At 53.9% G+C, this 18,635-nt stretch overlaps 1 protein-coding gene across 3 annotated transcripts in view; it reads left to right on the top strand.

The window, feature by feature from the left end:
- The window catches only part of PIK3R5 (phosphoinositide-3-kinase regulatory subunit 5), an 89,464-nt gene extending 76,577 nt beyond the window's left edge, over positions 1–12,887 (top strand). For 2 of the 3 annotated variants that reach the window (XM_058431415.1, XM_032138354.2), the window contains exons 7-19: positions 190–364; positions 975–1,128; positions 1,881–1,964; positions 2,215–2,962; positions 3,441–3,603; positions 3,901–4,026; positions 4,518–4,646; positions 4,801–4,894; positions 5,603–5,679; positions 8,513–8,606; positions 8,682–8,764; positions 9,355–9,467; positions 9,586–12,887. In XM_058431415.1, coding sequence (XP_058287398.1) covers positions 190–364; positions 975–1,128; positions 1,881–1,964; positions 2,215–2,962; positions 3,441–3,603; positions 3,901–4,026; positions 4,518–4,646; positions 4,801–4,894; positions 5,603–5,679; positions 8,513–8,606; positions 8,682–8,764; positions 9,355–9,467; positions 9,586–9,733 — 2,188 coding nt within the window. In that variant the 3' untranslated portion in view covers positions 9,734–12,887. The remainder of the gene's footprint in view (positions 1–189; positions 365–974; positions 1,129–1,880; positions 1,965–2,214; positions 2,963–3,440; positions 3,604–3,900; positions 4,027–4,517; positions 4,647–4,800; positions 4,895–5,602; positions 5,680–8,512; positions 8,607–8,681; positions 8,765–9,354; positions 9,468–9,585) is intronic. The other variant, XM_032138355.2, reaches the window with a different exon arrangement.
- Positions 12,888–18,635: the final 5,748 nt, after the last annotated feature.

Genomic DNA, 18,635 nt, shown 5'->3' with positions numbered 1-18,635 from the left:
CCCTGGGAACCTGGGCCCTGGAGCTGCTGCTTCTGTCCTGGCCTCCTGTGGTCACCTCCTCGAGCTCTGCCTGGGCTTGAGGAGGCCCTGGCCACAGTGGAGCTGAGCACCAGCAGGCACGAGGTGGGTGGCTGCGCCGTGGCATGCTGCCCACCCCCAGGTGCCATAGCCGGTCCCCTGTGTCCCTAGCACCGTGCTGCTGCTGAACCCAGTGGAAGTGCAGGCCGAGTTCCTCGCTGTAGCCAATAAGCTGAGCGCCCCCGGACACTCGCCTCACAGTGCCTACACCACCCTGCTCTTGCACGCCTTCCAGGCTACCTTTGGGGCCCACTGTGACGTCCCAGGCCTGCACTGCAGGCTACAGGTATGCACCTGGGGCCTGGGGCTCTGGTGGAGCACCTCTCCGAAGAGGTAGCGCCCTCTCCTTGCTTCATCTCAGCCACAGTCTCCAGGGTACACTAGTCTCCTGCACCCCAGGTGACATGGCAGGGTGGTGGCTGGAGGGCTGGCCTCATAGAGGGTGTTTCTGGTGTGCTGGATCCTGACCAGCTGGGTGGCAGCCTGGGCAGTGGGGCTGGGTGCTGATAACTGGTGCCTCAGAAGGTGGCATATGCTATAAGAACGAGAATGAGCTTTGGGCTGAAGACCTGGCATCTAGGCCTGGCTCTGTCACAGGTGTCACAGGTTGGCTGTGTCACCCCGCACGGCTCCTTCCCCTCTATGGGGTACAGTGAGGAGCGCTGAAGTCCCTCCTAACTGCAGTGCTGTGACTCTGGTCCTTTCTCTCCTGACCATTTCCTGAGAATGGAAGGGCAGGGAGAGACCTGGCTGCCTGGCCAGCTATGGGTAGGAGATGGGTGATGAGGCTGGGAGGGGACAGATCACTGCCTCATCAGTAAGAAGCTAGGAACTGGAACAGGTGGACAGCTAGCTCACGGTCCAGGAGCAAAGCCCATCTCTTCCCGGGGTTTCAGGCCAAGACCCTGGCAGAGCTTGAGGACATCTTCACGGAGACCGCAGAGGCACAGGAGCTGGCATCTGGCATCGGGGATGCTGCAGAGGCCCGGCGGTGGCTCAGGACCAAGCTGCAGGCGGTGGGAGAAAAAGCTGGCTTCCCTGGGGTGTTAGGTGAGGCTCTTGGGAGAATGAGGTTCTCCCACATTCCCCATGGCCTATTCTAGGTCCCAACGTGCACGGTCCAGGCGGGCCTGGTGGCTCTGCTCCACACAGTCACTCAGGGACTCAGCTTCTTCAGCATCTCACTGCTCCGCCATCCCCTAGGGTGTCCGTCATTCCTATCTATAGGGGCAGGGTGGGGGTGCCATCATGATGGCAACTTGTGGGAAGAGGAAAAGAGAGTGCTTACGAGGGCAAAGGCTGGGCTTTTCTGTTGAAGGTGATGCAGAAGCTGGGCACGTCACTTGCGCTCATGTTCCTTTGAGCCCACCTTGGTCACATGGCCACATCTTGCCCCAAAGGAGCCTGGGAAACATCCTCTCTACAACTCTATTACCATAGAAGGGAGCACAGATTGTGAGGAACCATTAGCATTCCCTGTTACAATATTCTTCATAAAAACCTTCTGGGCTAGTACTATTATTCTCCCGTGGACACATTGTAAAATGAGGCTCAGAGGTTGTGGTTTGGCCACGTTCGCACAGCTCATAAAGGGCATGCCATCTACATGGTGTGCTTGAAAGAAGGGCCTCTGGCTGGGAGCCTGGCACCCTGGCTGTAACTCAGCCTCAGCCTATCCAGCTACACATCCTTGTGCCGATCCTGTCCCATCTCTGGTCTCTTCTCCAAGGCAAGGGGACTGGACTGGCCAATCTCCAAGGCCTCTTCCTAGCCCTCTTCTCCTATCCTCCCTGTTCTTACAGACACTGCAAAACCAGGGAAGCTCCATACCATCCCCATCCCTGTCGCCCGGTGCTATACCTACAGCTGGAACCAGGACAGCTTTGGTAAGGAGCCGGGGCCCTGGTGACACCCATGCCCCACACTGCCTGAGCTGTCTTTCTGGTCCTGGGTCCGTGCAGCTCCCACCCCGTCCCCAAAGCTCTCCCACCTGAGCAGGCTCTAAGCAGAGTGGGGGACAGTGCTAGGATTTCTGGGCTGGCCCTGAGTCCTTCTGCTGTCTCCCCTCCAAAGGGAATATAGAAGGGGTTCCGGGGGCCCAGACACCCAGACAGTGCTGGCCTTGCTTCCCTGCAGACATCCTGCAGGAAATCCTGCTCAAGGAACAGGAGCTGCTCCAGCCAGGGATCCTGGGAGATGATGAAGAGGAGGAAGAGGAGGAGGAGGAGGAAGAGGAAGAGGAGGAGGAGGAGGAGGAGGAGGAGGACTTGGAAACTGACGGGCACTGTGCGGAGAGAGACTCCCTGCTCTCCACCAGCTCTTTGGCGTCCCACGACTCCACCCTGTCCCTTGCATCCTCCCAGGCCTCAGGGCCGGCCCTCTCGCGCCATCTGCTGACTTCGTTTGTCTCAGGCCTCTCGGATGGCATGGACAGCGGCTACGTGGAGGACAGCGAGGAGAGCTCCTCCGAGTGGCCCTGGAGGCGTGGCAGCCAGGAACGCCGAGGCCACCGCAGGCCTGGGCAGAAGTTCATCAGGATCTATAAACTCTTCAAGAGCACCAGCCAGCTGGTACTGCGGAGGGACTCTCGGAGCCTGGAGGGCAGCTCGGACACGGCCCTGCCCCTGAGGCGGACAGGGAGCCTCTGCAGCCCCCTGGACGAACCAGTATCGCCCCCTTCCCGGGCCCAGCGCTCCCGCTCCCTGCCCCAGCCCAAACTCGGTACCCAGCTGCCCAGCTGGCTTCTGGCCCCCGCTTCACGCCCCCAGCGCCGCCGCCCCTTCCTGAGTGGAGATGAGGATCCCAAGGCTTCCACGCTACGTGTTGTGGTCTTTGGCTCTGATCGGATTTCAGGGAAGGTGGCTCGGGCGTATAGCAACCTTCGGTAAGAGCCGTAATGGAAGGCATCGCTCTGCCCTGGGTAACAGGGTTGTTGTGCTGGTGGAATCTGGGGCCTGAGGCTTAGGGCCCCAGAGGAACCAAAAGTTCCCTTATTTTTTATTATTATCATTATTATTATTATTATTATTATTATTATTATTATGAGACAGTCTTGCTCTGTTGCCCGGGCTGGAGTGCAGTGGCATGATCTCAGCTCACTGCAACCTCTGGCTCTCCAATTCAAGCAATTCTCATGCCTCAGCCTCCCCAGTAGCTGGGTTTACAGGTGCACGCCACCACACCTGACTAATTTTTTTTTTTTTTTTTTTTGTCTTAGTAGAGATGGGGTTTCCCTATGTTGGCCAGGCTGGTCTTGAACTCCTGGCCTCAGGTGATCCACCCACCTCGGCCTCCCAAAGTGCTGGGATTGCAGGCATGAGCCACCATGCCCGGCCCCCTTCTCACCATCTTCTTCTTGCCAGGCGGCTGGAGAACAATCGCCCACTCCTCACACGCTTCTTCAAACTTCAGTTCTTCTACGTGCCTGTGAAGCGAAGTCACGGGACCAGCCCTGGTGCCTGTCCACACCCTCGGAGCCAGACGCCCTCACCCCCGACAGACTCCCCTAGGCACGCCAGCCCTAGAGTACGTCCCCAGCCTGGGCCAATGGGGCGGGAAAGTAGAGTTCTGGCTACCTGAAGGAAGCCGATTGGAAGTCATGGAAAGCAAGCACCTGTGTTGACAGGGCACCTCCCCCTGCCTGGCCCTCACTCCCTGCACTTGGACATGACATTTTGCCATACGACAAAGACTGAAAGTTGTCATACTTCCCCAAGGGCAGGGAGAAGCTCAGCTTGGGGCTGCAGGTGCCATCCAAGGCCCTGGACCCAGGATGGGCAGGCCTCCTGGGGAGCTGGGAATGACTCTTGTCCTTTGCCCTAGGAGCTGGGCACCGCCCCATGGGAGGAGAGCACCAATGACATCTCCCACTACCTCGGCATGCTGGACCCCTGGTATGAGCGCAATGTACTGGGCCTCATGCACCTGCCCCCTGAAGTCCTGTGCCAGGTAAGTGGCCCCTGGGGTTGCGGAACAGGACCCACTGGCTGCAGTCACCCAGCCTCACTTAGAAGGCCCTGGATTTAGGGAATCCAGCTTGAGGCCCCCATGGAGGACCTGGGCCCTCTTGGAAAAGATCAGGGAGTGTGGGTGAGAAGCAGGACTGAGCCTGAACTCAGGACACTGAGGGCAAGAACTGGGGTCACTGCGGTGATGGAGGAGCACCCTCAGAAGGGTCCGGGGGACCTCAGATTTCAGCCACCTTCCTCAACTCCTGCCTTTGTCTGGCTAAGCCAGAAGCCTCCCTGGAGGCCAGTGGGTCAGATGAGGGGCATGGAGGCTGGGCGCCGGCCCTCTCCTGCTTCCTGCTTCCACCTCACCAGCTCCCCCTGCCTGGCTGCCTCTATGTCTCTCTTCTCTCTTCCTCCCTAATTCTTGCTCCTTCTTACCATCTATCCACCCACCCATCTGGCTTGGCTGCCCCTTCCCTGTGGCCACAGCAGTCCCTGAAGGCTGAAGCCCAGGCCCTGGAGGGCTCCCCCACCCAGCTGCCCATCCTGGCCGACATGCTACTCTACTACTGCCGCTTTGCCGCCAGACCGGTGCTGCTGCAAGTCTATCAGACCGAGGTAAGGCCTCCCTGTCCCGCGCCGCCTCTTCCCCACCTGCCGGGCCTGCAAGTCCCCACTCCTGCCCCGGGACAGCCAGCAGGTCTATGCTGGAGGAACCGAATAGGCCCCTCCAGGAGGTTCACACTGATGTACATGCTCCTGCCCTCTCCAGCTGACCTTCATCACTGGGGAGAAGACGACAGAGATCTTCATCCACTCCTTGGAGCTGGGTCACTCCGCTGCCACACGTGCCATCAAGGCGTCGGGTGGGTACTGCCTGAGCAGAGACAGGCGGGGAGGCGGGGCCTGGGACGCGAAACGCGGAGCTCTGTGGAGGTGGGGTTACCTGGGAGGTGGGGCTGTGGGAAGGTGGGGTTGCACAGGAGGTGGGGCCCTGGGGAGATGGGGTTACCGGGAGGTGGGGCCATGGGGAGGCGGGGTGACCTGGTAGGCGGGACCCTGGGGAGGCAGGGATATGGGAGGTGGGGCCACGGGAAGGCGGGGTTACCCAGGAGGTGGGGCCATGGGAGATTGGGGTTACCCAGGAGGCGGGGCCACGGGGAGGCGGGGTTGCCTGAGAGGCAGGGCCCTGGGGAGGCAGGGTTACCGGGAAGCGGGACCATGGGCAGGGGGGTTACGTGGGAGATCGGGCCAGGTGGAGGCGGGCTTACCCAGCAGGTGGGCCCTGGGGAGGCAGGGTTACCCAAGAGGTGGGGCCCTGAGGAGGCAGGACCCTGGAAAGGTGTGATCACAGCGGAGATGGGGCCCTGGAGTGATGGGGTCACTGAGGAGGTGGCGATCCCCGGAAGGTGGAGCCAGATAGAGAGGCAGGGCCTTGGTGAGACAGATCCCTAGGGAGTCACAGTCCATGTGGTAGAGGATGGGGAGGTAAGGCCCAGGGAGGCAAGGCCACTGCGATCGTGAGGAGCCCGGGAAGCCAGAGGGAGTGAAGGGTCTGTCTGTGTGTGGCACAGGTCCTGGCAGCAAGCGGCTGGGCATCGATGGCGACCGGGAGGCTGTTCCTCTAACACTACAGATTATTTACAGCAAGGTAAGACGCGCGCTGGGGCTCCTTCCCCTCCAGGATCTGCTGCTGATCCTTCCTCTGCCAGAGCTTGGGCCCAGAGCTGGACTCGTGTGTTCCTGGGCCCCAGTCTTTACGCTGGAAGGCCACAGCAGGCTCCCCTGGATGCTGAGAGAAGCAGAGAGGGGAAGGAGTGGATATCTCTGTGCTTCTTGGCCTCCAAAGCCTCTCTCCCACCATGTTCTCTGCCCCCACCTGAATGCGCTTAGCAGCAGCCCAGGGGTAGCGGTCTGCTGGGCCTGGCTACAGGGCTGGGGCTGAGAGGGGGCAAGGGAAGGCTTCCAGAGGCACTTGAGGGAGAAGCCAGGGTCTCGGGGGGCCAGTGTGCCTGGCAGGCTGCATGCAAGGTGGGATTGGCGTGAGAAAGGAGTGAGGAGAGTTGTGGGGAGGTGGAGGGCTGTCTATGACATGCCAGAAGACATGAGTTCTCTGAGCAGGTCGCATCCCAAGGTCCAGGCTGAGGGAAGCTTGGCCTCACGGGTGGGCTCCTTCCTTCTTTCCTGCCTCCTTCCCTTTCTTCCTTCGGCCATTCCAAAGATATCCTGTTAGCACCTGCCCATGCCGCCTCTGTGCTGGGCAGAGGAAGCCTAGGCCTCACTTTAGCTTGTCTAGAGGAGGGAGACAGACAAGAAACGAAGAAACAAAGAAATAGCCAAGATAATTCCAGAGAGCGGCAAGTGATGACAAAGCAATAAAACAGCAAATGGACAGTGGTGTTGGGGCTGCAGTGCGTTTGGCAGTGAAGGAGGTGGGCAGGAGGCACTGACACTCACTGCAGCCACATGCCAGGTGCTCGCTAGACATCTTCCATGGCCCAGGCACTGTTCTAGGCCCTGGAGCCTTCCTAACAGTGAACAAAGGACAGAGGTGGTCGCAGGAAACCTGCTGACCCCCTGCAGTGGGTGGTAGGCATTGGTTAGATGACGCACATGATGTAAAATTACAACTGTGACACACGGATGAAGGAGAGGGACACGGGATGTTCCTAAGTGGCAAACTGAACCCAGTCAGTTGAGTTAGTAGTGAAGGCTTCCTTGAGAATGGACCTGAGTTAATATTGGAGGGAAAATCAGGAGTTAATTAGGCTGGGAAGAGAGGTGAGTGCTCTCACGGCAGCAGGAACTGCATGTACAAAGGCCCTGTGGTGGGAGGCAGTGTGAACACCTCGAAGCACTCTGAAAGAAGACCCCTGGGCTGGAGCAGAGACAGCCGGTGGGAACATGAAGCCGAGGTGAGGCTAAAGAAATGGGGGGACCAGCATACCAAGAGCCTTGATTGCAGTGAAGGGAGTTTTGTTTTGTTTTGTTTTGTTTTCTGAGACACAGTCTCGCCCTGTTTCTCAGGCTGGAGTGCAATGGTGCAATCTTGGCTCACTGCAACGTCCGCCTCCCTGGTTCAAGCAATTCTCCTGCCTCAGCCTCCCGAGTAGCTGGGATTACAGGTGCCCACCACCACACCCGGCTAATTTTTTGTATCTTTAGTAGAGACGGGGTTTCACCATGTTGGCCAGGCTGGCCTCGAACTCCTGACCTCATGATCCACCTGCCTTGGCCTCCCAAAATGCTGGGATTACAGGCGTGAGCCACCATGCCCGACCCAATGAAAGGAATTTTATCCTGGTCCTAAGAGCAGTGGATATCCATTAAGGGGCCTTACGTTTGTGCGGGGGCTGGGAGTGCCTGTGACATGATCATATCTGAGGCTTGGAAGCTCCCTCTGGCAGCTCTGTGGAGGAGAGATAGGAGGGGTCCACAAGTGAGGTGGGAAGGCCAGTTAGGAGGCTGTTGCTATGGTCCAGAAGAGAAACGAGGGCAGCAGCCTGCACTAGTGTAGTGGTGGCGGAGCTGGAAAGGAATGGGAGACAGATGTGAGTGATATAATCAGCAGGGCTCATGGATGGGTTAGGAAAGGAGAGGCCAGACTCCTGGAGTCACTCCTCTGTGACTGGCAGCACCATCTTCTCGGGGGGGACCACAGGAAGAGGCCCGGGTCCAGTCGGGGAATATCCTGAGTTTGGGTCGGGACATATTATTGAGGTTGAGAGGCCTTGAGAGGTATAAGGAGACAGTGAGAATAGAGGCTGGCTGAAAGGGCCTGACTTTGTGGTGAATATAAAGATGGGTGGACAGCTGCTAATGGAAAAAGGTCATGGGGGAGACTCCTGAAGGGGGGAAGCAGGGAATACAAAGAGCAGAGGACCAAGGGGAGAATCTTGAGCACTTCATGATGTAATGGCGGGCAGAGGGCGGCGATCCAGCAAAGCAGAGAGGCACTAGCCAGAGAGGCGCTAGGAAAACCAGGAAGGTGCTATCACGAAAAGCCCAGGAGAGGTTTTCAAGGAGGGGAGAGCGGTGAACTATAAGGTCAGGTAAGCTGAGGACCAAGAAGTGTTCTTGGGTTTAACAACATGGAGGTCCCTGATGACAGAGACATTCACACAAAGACTTGAAGAGGGGGTTCAGGTCTGGCTCTGCCAGAAACAACATGTCTGTGGGCCCAACCCTTCTTCACTCTGGGCCTGGCAGGAGAGCCTCAGGACCACCCCTGCAGGTGCTCTCAGCTCTTGTACCTTTCAACCTGGTCACAGAGGCTGCCGACCCCTAGACCAAGCCAGTGACGTGAGTTCCTCCCTGGAGTCATCCAGGTCTATCCAGGGTGGTACAGGGGACCTGGTGAATAAGAGAGCTTTCTGGGGATATGCTAACTAGAGGCAACCCCTGTCACTGATGGGCCTTCAAAGAGAAGGCGGCGGGCACGGGGGCCTCTGGACTCAGAGGGTCTGGCTATGCTGCATTTCCAGGGGGCCATCAGTGGACGAAGTCGCTGGAGCAACCTGGAAAAGGTCTGTACCTCCGTGAACCTCAACAAGGCCTGCCAGAAGCAGGAGGAGCTGGGTGAGTGGGATGGTCAGGGTGGGGGGCGCAGTAGGGAGGTGCTCTGAGCCTGGCCTGAGTGCCCTTGCCCTTCAGATTCCAGCATGGAGGCCCTGACGCTAAACCTGACAGAAGTGGTGAAAAGGCAGAACTCCAAATCCAAGAAGGGCTTTAACCAGGTACGGGCTTCCCTCTCCTTCCAGCCATACCCTCGCATGTGTGTACGTGTGTACGTGTGTGTGCACATGTATATGTGTGCATGTGTGCAAATGTACGTCCATGTGTGTACACACATGTGTGAGAGAGAGAGAGAGGAGAGGTGGGGGAGGAGAGGCAGGGTGAGGGGTGTGATTTGGGGATGTTCACAGGTGTGAAGTGTTGTGGGATGTCGGGGAGTTAGGGGTGCCCTGTGAGAGGACGCGTGTATGTGGAAAAGTTGTGGGGTGGGTGCCAGGAGAGTCCTAAGACTCTGAGACCAAAGAAAGGCTCTGGACCAGGGAACCTGGGGCTACTCCAGTGAGGGCAGCAGGCAGGGCAGAGCCTCCTCAAGGGACACTTGCTTCTTCCAGATGCTGGAGAGGAGGCAGGGGCTGATGGAGGCCTCAGGCTCCCTCCCGTGACCTGGCCACTAATCCTGGAGCATGGTCAGACAAACTCCTGCCCTCCCACACCCCTAGAAGTGGATGGGCAGTTCTGAGATAAGGAACTGCCAGGGGCTGGCAGTGTTGGATGGCCAGGGATTTGGGGCTGACCTGGGCCTTCCTTCCAGATTAGCACATCGCAGATCAAAGTGAACAAGGTGCAGATCATCGGCTCCAACAGCTGCCCCTTTGCTGTGTGCCTGGACCAGGATGAGAGAAAGATCCTGCAGAGTGTAGTCAGGTAGGAAAGGGGGGTCCCAGGGAGGGGAGCAGTTTCTGCTCCCACCAACCCAGAGGCCTGGAAGGAGCTGGAGGGATGGGGGCCTGCTCTGATCCCTGGCCCCTGCCCTGCCGCACAGATGTGAGGTCTCACCGTGCTACAAGCCGGAGAAGAGTGACCTCTCCTCGCCACCCCAGAGGCCTCCTGACCTGCCCGCCCAGGCCGCGCCTGATCTCTGCTCCCTTCTCTGCCTGCCCATCATGACTTTCAGCGGAGCTCTGCCCTAGTGTGGGCCCAGCGCCAGACTGAACAGAAGCCCTGGGGCAACCTCCTCTGCAACTCCTCCAGGACAGTCCCTGTCTAAGGAGAACTGAATGGCCCTGTGCAGAGTCAGAGTCCCACTGTGGGTTCTGCAATGAGCAGGGGCTGGGAGTAGAGGGTTTCTGGGGCCTCAGGGTTCTGGGAAAGGAATAGCTATCAGGGAGAGAAGGGCCAGACCCCATAGCCTCTTAGATTCCTTACAGTAGAAGAAGAAGGATGGGTAAATTGACCTCTGAAGTCCCTGACCACTAGCATGGTCTAGGATCCTTTCTAGAAGGAAGATCTGAGGCTCTGGTGCTCAGGGGGATGGCTTGGGCCTTTTCTCTCAACCTTGGCTGAGCCTACTCCTTACTTTGTCAAAGACTTGAGGACCCCGTATGTCTGGAGTTCAGTCCCCTCCTCTGTGGGGCTCAGGTGATCGAAATGTGGATGAAACATTTCTCTACTTCAAGACCACCTCTCCCTCCAAACACACACACACACATGCATGCATGCATGCGCACGCACACACACACACACACACACACACACACACCCCAACAATTTCTCTCAAGTTTCCTGAGTCTCCAGAAAAACAGCACTAACGCTGGACCTGTCTACTCTCAGAACCCGGCACAGATTCTCTCTTGATCTCCTTTTGGAATCTGAGATTCTCGGAAGACAGGATAGGCTTAAATTCAGTAGCAGCTCAGTTCTAGCTAAATCACTAGAGGAAGTTAATTAACTTCAAGCCTCCGTTTCCCCAGCACTAAAATGGAGTGGAGAGTTGGGGTGGAAATAAGACATCCTTAAAAGGTTAAATTGTCTGCAAAGCACCTAGCCCAGTGCCAAGCTCCCAGTAGGTGCTCAGTAAAACTTAGTGCCTGACTTTCTGAACACCGATTCCTCCTGTTTGGAGTCACTGGGATACTCTCACTGCCGTTGGGATATTCCTCACTCCTTCCCAGTTTGTGGCTGAGGCAGAACCCAGACTGAAAGGGGAAGAGACATTCCAGAGGAGGATCGCCTTTGTCAGGGTAAGGGGTGGGCTGCTCAGGGGCCCTACCCTTCACCCCCTTCTGTATCAGATTGGCCCTCCCACTCCCCTCTCACTCTTTGTGTGCACAATCTTCCACACCCACAAGTTCACTGGCACTCTTCTCGCACCTGGGCAAGATCCCAGAACAGAGGATGGAGTGACTGGCCTCACAGAGCTTAGTGCCTGACTCAGGGGAAATGGGACTGGTGCATGGGAAATGGTCAGCCTAGGATAGGACGTGAGAGTCTGAAATTCAAAGCGACCAGCTTGAAGTGGTTTGAGAAGCTGGAAGCAAACATGGACTAGAGAGATAGGGCAGAAGTCAAGACGAGGATCTGGACTGATAGATGTGGAGAAAGCAGCCACAGAGGCATGAACTGTATCCTGCACAAAGTCCCTCTTCCCCTCCTCCTAATTCATTATGCCCAAAAGGCCTTACATGAAATTCCAGCCCAGAGTACTCATGACTTGAGAGACGTGAACAGAGCCAGCTGCTACCTTGCCTGGCCGTCTCTCCCCTGTCTTAATTTCTGCTCTTGCTCTAAGCTCCGGAAGAGTGGAGGGCCATGTATCTTCAATACTTTTTTGCTGTATGGGCAGGTTGTCTTATTACATGATCAACAGATGCCCAGGAACTAATGAGTGGAATTTAATATTATTGTCAAATAAAACTTGATTTGTCATATATTTAATGACCAATAGTTACTTTGCTGCATGACACCTGCTAGTTGGACAGTTTATATAAATCATTTTATTTATACCAGAAAGAAGCTTCATAGGGGATTGTTTTATTTCTCTTTTTGTAATTTTCCACCCTATAGAAAATATATTTGGGTGAAAATTTTCCCCAATACTGTTCTGCTTAAGCCTCATCCTACTCACCGACCCACAGAACAAAAAATCCTACACCTAAGGACTCAACATTTGGGGTTTCCTGTGCCACTTCACTTGAGAAATGTACACCCACATATCCATCTGTTTCCTGTACGCCAAGCCCCAGGGAGGGGATGGGCCTGAGGCCGTTGCTGCGGATGGGTGGCACAGTGGATCCCGGACCTACCATGCAGCTGAGAGGAGGGGAAGAGAGCTCAATAACAGCCCTCTGGATCTGGGACTGCCTTTAGACTTGGGTGAGAAGGAAGGAGAGAAGAAGAAGTGGAGGGATGATAGAGGGCACCTGTGGCTTGGGAGAGGGAGGTAAGTACCAGGTTCCCAGAACACTATTCAAGATGGAGGGAGAAAGAACTGTGAGCTGTTCCAGCTCTGCATCAGCTGGCTGTTGCAAACAATGAAGCATACCTTCAATTCAGGGGACTAAGTCTCCGATCACTTGTTCTTGCTCATGCATCTAGAGGACATCTAGGGATCACCTGATCTAGGCTGGGCTCAGAGGGGCTTGGCTCCAAGCTGCAGGATGGCTGCAGATCTGCTTAGTTGGTCTTTCAGACACATTGGACCAGCATGAGAGGCAAGCAGAGACACGCAATGCCTCCTAGGAATGGAGCCTGGAATGAGAACAATATTCCTTCTGCCAATAATTGGTTAACATTGATGAAGCACATCAACCCACAGACTTAATAAACCCAGCAAATTTCACACAGGAATTTTGACACAGGAATCTCCACACAAGAAAAAAACAAAATCACATGAGAAGTGCACTTTACCTTTGACGTTCTTTCCATAACTCCAGTCTCATAAAGAGAAAAAAACAGCATATAAACCCAGACTATGGGACCAGATAACCTGACCAGTACTCTCTTAGTGTCACAAAAAATAAGGAAAGACTGAGAAACAGACAAAAAGAGATGGAGTAAGCCTGAAAACTAAGCAGTGGACACTGGATTGAATCCTGAAACATTAATCCAAAAACTGGTGAAATCCCAAAACAATCTGGAGTTTAGTTTTTTTTCTTAAACATACACACACACACACACACACACACACACACAAACACACACACACATACACACAAACCCCTTACTGTCAAGCTTCTAAAGAAAAAAAGTTAATGAGAAAATATTAAAGACAGAGGAAAATAATACACTTTATCTTCAAAGTAGCAACAGTTAAACTGAGAACTCTCTCTTTCAACAGAAACCATGGAAGCCAGAGATGATGAAATGATATCTTTAAAGTATGAGGAGAAAAAACAAGCCTACTAACCTGGAATCACACACCCAGAATTGTCTGATAATACTTTTTTTAAAAAACATAAACTGCAGCGGCTGGGCGCAGTGGCTCACACCTGTAATCCCAGCACTTTGGGAGGCCGAGGCAGGCAGATCACGAGGTCAGGAGATCGAGACCATCCTGGGTAACACGGTGAAACCCCGTCTCTACTAAAAATACAAAAAATTAGCCGGGCGTGGTGGTGGGCACCTGTAGTCCCAGCTACTCGGGAGGCTGAGGCAGGAGAACGGCATGAACCCAGGAGGCGGAGCTTGCAGTGAGCTGAGATCACGCCACTGCATTCCAGCCTGGGTGACAGAGCGAGACTCCATCGCAAAAACAAAACAAAACAAAAAACTTATAAACTCCTCACAAGGGACACACTTTAAATATAACATCACAGAAAGGTTGAAAGCAAAAGGGTGGAAAGAATCACACCATGCAAAACCAACCAGACGAAAAAAGCTGATGTTAACACACTAATATCCAAAGATGCAAAACCGGACCAAAAAAGCTGGTGTTAATACACTAATATCCGAAGATTTAACAGCAGAAGCATTACGAAAAATAAAGAGGAACATTTCATAAAGATTAAGGAGTCCAACAAAAGGTATTAGAGTTATAAAGCTATATACACCAAATAACAATGGAAAATTATATATAAATATAAATATATGTTACTATATAAATATAAACTGTATATAAATATAAATATAAAACAAAAATTGACAGAATTAGAAGTCTCCACAACCACAGTGGCCAACATACCTCTCCCAATAGCTGATAGAACACATAGACAAAAAAATTTAATAGAGATATATAAGATCTGGACAACACAATTAACAAATTTGATGTTACTGAAATTGATAGAACACTGTGGCCCATTCTCAGCTCACTGCAAACTCCACCTCCTAGGTTCAAATCATTCTCCTGCCTCAGCCTCCCAAGTAGCTGGGACTACAGGTGCATGCCACCAAACCCAGCTAATTTTTTTTATTTTTTTAGTAGAGACGGGGTTTCACCATGTTGGCCAGGCTGGTCTCGAACTCCTGACCTCAGGTGATCCATCCACCCTGGCCTCCCAAAGTGCTGGGATTACAGGCATGAGCCACCGCGCCCAGATAGAAGATTCTTTAAACCATACTTCACAAAAACCACTGGCCGACCTAAGAATGGATCCCCTGTTGGTCGGACACATACCCTGGATACGATCACCATGATCTGTAGGCCAATCCATGGTAATAGACTAAAGGGGCTCTGAGCCGGAATGTCTCATCCAGTCCATAAGCTTTTGTAATCCGAGTCATTGAACACTGAGGAAAGGGGCCGAGGTAGGGGACTGAAACTAGAATCCCCGTTGGGTCCTGCTGTTGGCAGATGAAGAGAAAGGAGGAGGCTGTCCTTTTCAGCACCCCATCCTCCTCCTCAAGGTGGCCTCTCCTCCGCATGGTACCTCACCATGAGCTCAGGAGCTGGCCATAAACTTGAAGACTCTCACCTCCCACTACTCACAGCAGAATTACTTCTGCCCTAGGGGTGTTGACCTTCTAGTCTTGCCATCCCTGGAAGGGGTATATTTCTCCAGCTTTGGGAGGAGATGGGGTCTCCTTTTGCCACTTCCTGCTTCCTAGAAGGCTGGGCAGGCCTCAGTTAGGGGACCCCTGCGGGTCTCAGGGTTTGGGGCCGTAGAAGGGAGTGCTCTCTTGGCCCCCAGTTCCGTCATTCCTTCCTGCACCTGGCGGAACCCCTGTGGCCTTACATTTCCTCTGCTCCCTTTGTTGGATGCGACACTCTCTCAGGCTAAACCTCGGATCACAGGGAGGCTAGGGAGGAGCAGGAGCGTTCACCCTTGGAGTGACCCCTGGCCGCCTCACAATGTCTCCAAGCCTCGGTTCCTTGCCTGTGAAAATGACACAGTGTCTACTTTCCAGGGAGTGTGTAGGGCTTATCAGGGGACGCTATGCGAAAGGGGATAGTGCTGCTGAGACTGTAGTCCAGGTAGCCTGCCAGGCCCCAGGTGTAATACCCAGCCTTGTTTTACTAACCCTATTTTTAGACTCTCCTCTTTCCTTTAATCACCTAGCCTTGGTTCCACCTGAATTGACTCTCCCTTAGCTAAGAGAGCCAGAGAGACTCCATCTTCGCTCTTTCACTGGCAGCCCCTTTCTCAAGGACTTAACTTGTGCAAGCTGACTCCCAGCACATCCAAAAATGCAATTAACTGATAAGATACTGTGGCGAGCGATATCCGCAGTTCCCAGGAATTCGTCCGATTGATAACGCCCAAAGCCCCGCGTCTATCACCTTGTAATAGTCTTAAAGCCCCTGCACCTGGAACTGTTTACTTTCCTGTAACCATTTATCCTTTTAACTTTTTTCCTACTTTACTTCTGTAAAATTGTTTTAACTAGACCCCCCCTCCCCTTTCTAAACCAAAGTATAAAAGAAAATCTAACCCCTTCTCCGGGGCCGAGAGAATTTTGAGCGTTAGCCGTCTCTTGGCCGCCGGCTAAATAAACGGACTCTTAATTAGTCTCAAAGTGTGGCGTTTTCTCTAACTCGCTCACGTACAACGCAGGGCTCCCTGCGAGCAGAAGCCTTACCGAGAGGGCGTCCTCCAGACACAATGGCTTACCCCTCTTTGTTCTCCTCAGACAGCTGGGAGCTTCCTCTAGGGGCCGGAAGGTAATGTTCTATCGCCATCTTCAGACCTCTCCCTGAAGTCTCTGGCATCACAGTCATGCCTCCCCCAGGGGAAAGGGCTCTCTCACAGCCTCCAGGGCAGAGAAGCCTGCAGCCCCCTGTCTGCCCAAAGCAGAGGCAGCACAGTTTTCAGCCCCTGCGGCTCCAGGCACACCCGAAATGCTGTGTGGACCCAGCCAGCCCGGTGCCTGCCCTGGGCCTTCAGACTGCCCCTCCCGCATTGCCACACCGTCACCCACTCCAGCACCGGGAATGTTCACAGCTTCCCTGGGAAAAGGGCTCCGCCATTTTCTTGAGGAAGAATGCACTTCCTCCTTTCCCCAAGTCTCTGAATCCTTCTCTTTCTTCCCCCAACCGTGCCAGTAAAATCAGGGTAAAGGAAATGCCTCCTGGGAGAGGGTGCCATCCCCCATCCCTCTGGGGGCAAAGTGAGGCAGGTGGCAGACCCTGTCCCCAGGAGTGCCAGCTTGTTTCTCTCTGTTCTGTGCGCAGGCACACCTATGTCCCGGCTCGGACCACAGCTCCGGAGACTCTGAGTGTGGGCTCCCTGGAGACATGGCTGTGGTCACAGCAGGCACATGCGTCTGCCACTCTTTGCACAGGGGGAGTGGGAAGAAATGGTGCTCGTTCGAAGGATCTCAGATATTTTGAGCTGAAAGGTGCAGCGTCTCAGTCATTGCAGCCTGCACAGGGAATCACCTGTGAATGTCCACATCGAGTGGACTGGGCTATCAGCAAACACTTTCAGCACTTACTAAGCACGTGTCAGGCGCTGCTCTGTGTGCTTTACATGCTATGTTAACTCATTTGTGCCACAACCCCATGAGGTAGGCACAATTATGACCCCCTTTTACAGGCAGGGAAACTGCGGCAGAGACAAGTAACTTGTCCAAGGCCACAGAGACAGTAAAAAGGGGAATCCAGGATTTAAGCACAGACAGGTGGGCTCCAGAGTCCCTGTGCTTAACTACTAATCTCTGCTGCTCTCTCGAACCTCTCCTTTGGGTGGTGGGTAAGCTGAGGCCATGAAAAGGATCACACAGACATCTGAGAAGAATGGCTTTATTTCTAATGGAACGCTGGAGACGCTCTGATGGTTTCAAAATAGAAGCTGTGTTCACACACCCTCAGGAATGGTGGGAGTGGCAGGGGTGGAAAAGTTGGAGGGGGCATAGAGGAGGAGAGGAAGCTGGGGCCGGACTGGGTTGGCGGGACTCCAGGCTGGTCTGCGCTGACCACTGCTGAGGGGAGGGCAGTCAGGAAGGAAGCCCTCGGTGAATGGTGAATGTCGCTCCTGGCTCCAGAGTAGACTGAAGGGGGTCCCGCGAGACCTCTGGGGAAGAGGAGGAAGGGAGCGGAGCAGCCCCCACCCCCACACACCCAAGGAAGGGGCCCTTGCAACCAGAGACCAGAGGCCTTCTCTGAGCAAAACTGTAGCCAAAAGTCTCTGAGGCCAGAACAGAATCGTTTTGGGGCTTAGAAAGCTGAGGAGGGCTTTGCAAACCCAATCTGCAGCCCCTCAGGTTACAGAGGAGGAAACTGAGGCCCAGAGACTGGGAGAGGCCTGCACAGGGTCACACAGAGCGAGAGGCACATGCCAGGATGAGGGCCCAGCCAGGTGGCTTGGCTTACTTTTGGGGGTGTATCTCAGTGTGTGCGTGTGTGTGTGTGTGTGTGTGTGTGTGTGCGTGCGCGCGTGAGTGCATGTGTGGTCCTGCGCATGTGTGGAGGGCAGGCAATTTGCATAAATAATAAGAAGTTGGGGTCTTTGCATTTTCTCACTGATTTCCTGGTTGACCCCAGCCATCTTGATTTGTTCCACTTCCTGGTGTGAGTTCATTTGGGAGAAGAAAATGGAGAGGGTGATATGCATATCATGCAGATCAAGAGACTCCTAACACCTCCCCAGCTCAGCTCCTCCAGCAAAAGCCTGTCCAAGGAGGAACCTGTGGTATTAGGGGCAGAGGGAGAGGAAGCAGGGGTACACTTGGTCTCCCTCTCAAGGCAGCCATGAGAACAGGGGAAATGAGAAGAGACCAAGCCCCACCCTCCACAGCAACCGCAAAGTGTCTGCCCTCTCACCCCATCCTAGAGCTGCCAGTACCAAGGAGTTTGGGAGAGGGGACAGTTGCACCTGCAAAAGAGAAGGAGGAGGTCACAAGGTTTTCTTCACCACCTGAAGGGTGGCTTTCAGAAGAGGGAGTGACTGATTTTCTCTGTGTCCTTCCCATTTTGAACCCCGTAAATGTGTAACTGGTCCAAACAAACATGTACATTTAAATGTAAGAAAAGAATGTGTTCGATCCTTATGTACTGATATATCGTGATCTTCAAGTAAACAAAGCAAGTTAAAGAGCGATTTGTATGGTGCTCATGTGTATAAACCACCCTAAGCTATTTACCGTGGTTATCACTGGGTGGGAGGGTAAAGAAATTGGGGAGGGGGAGGAGAGAGACCATCCTTTTTTACTCTTAGGGTCCTACAATGCTTGAGTGTTTTTATAATGGAAATATATTTATGGATTACCTAACTAGTTTTTGTTGTTCTTGTTGTTGTTTGTTTGTTTGTTTGTGACGAAGTCTCACCATGTCACCCAGGCTGGAGTGCAATGGCACAATCTCGGCTCACTGCAACCTCTGCCTCCCGTGTTCGAGTGATTCTCCTGCCTCAGCCTCCTGAGTAGGTGGGATTACAGGCACCGGCCACCATGCCAGGCTAATTTTTGTATTTTAGTAGAGACGGGGTTTCACCACATTGGCCAGGCTGGTCTCGAACTCCTGACCTCAGGTGATCCACCTGCCTCGGCCTCCCAAAGTGCTGGGATTACAGGCATGAGCCACCATGCCTGGCCTACTTGACTAGTTTTTTAAACATTACAGCTTAACAAAAAAAGAACATTGATGGCATTTAAAATAAAAACTTCCCCACCACCACCAAAAATAAGAAAAATAGCTGAGAGGGTGACTGATTGGATATG

Source organism: Hylobates moloch, unplaced genomic scaffold, assembly GCF_009828535.3.
Source record: "Hylobates moloch isolate HMO894 unplaced genomic scaffold, HMol_V3 SCAFFOLD_19, whole genome shotgun sequence".
Taxonomy (NCBI): domain Eukaryota; kingdom Metazoa; phylum Chordata; class Mammalia; order Primates; family Hylobatidae; genus Hylobates; species Hylobates moloch.
Note: the sequence above shows the minus strand (reverse complement) of the source record. Positions and strands in the feature narration are given on the sequence as shown.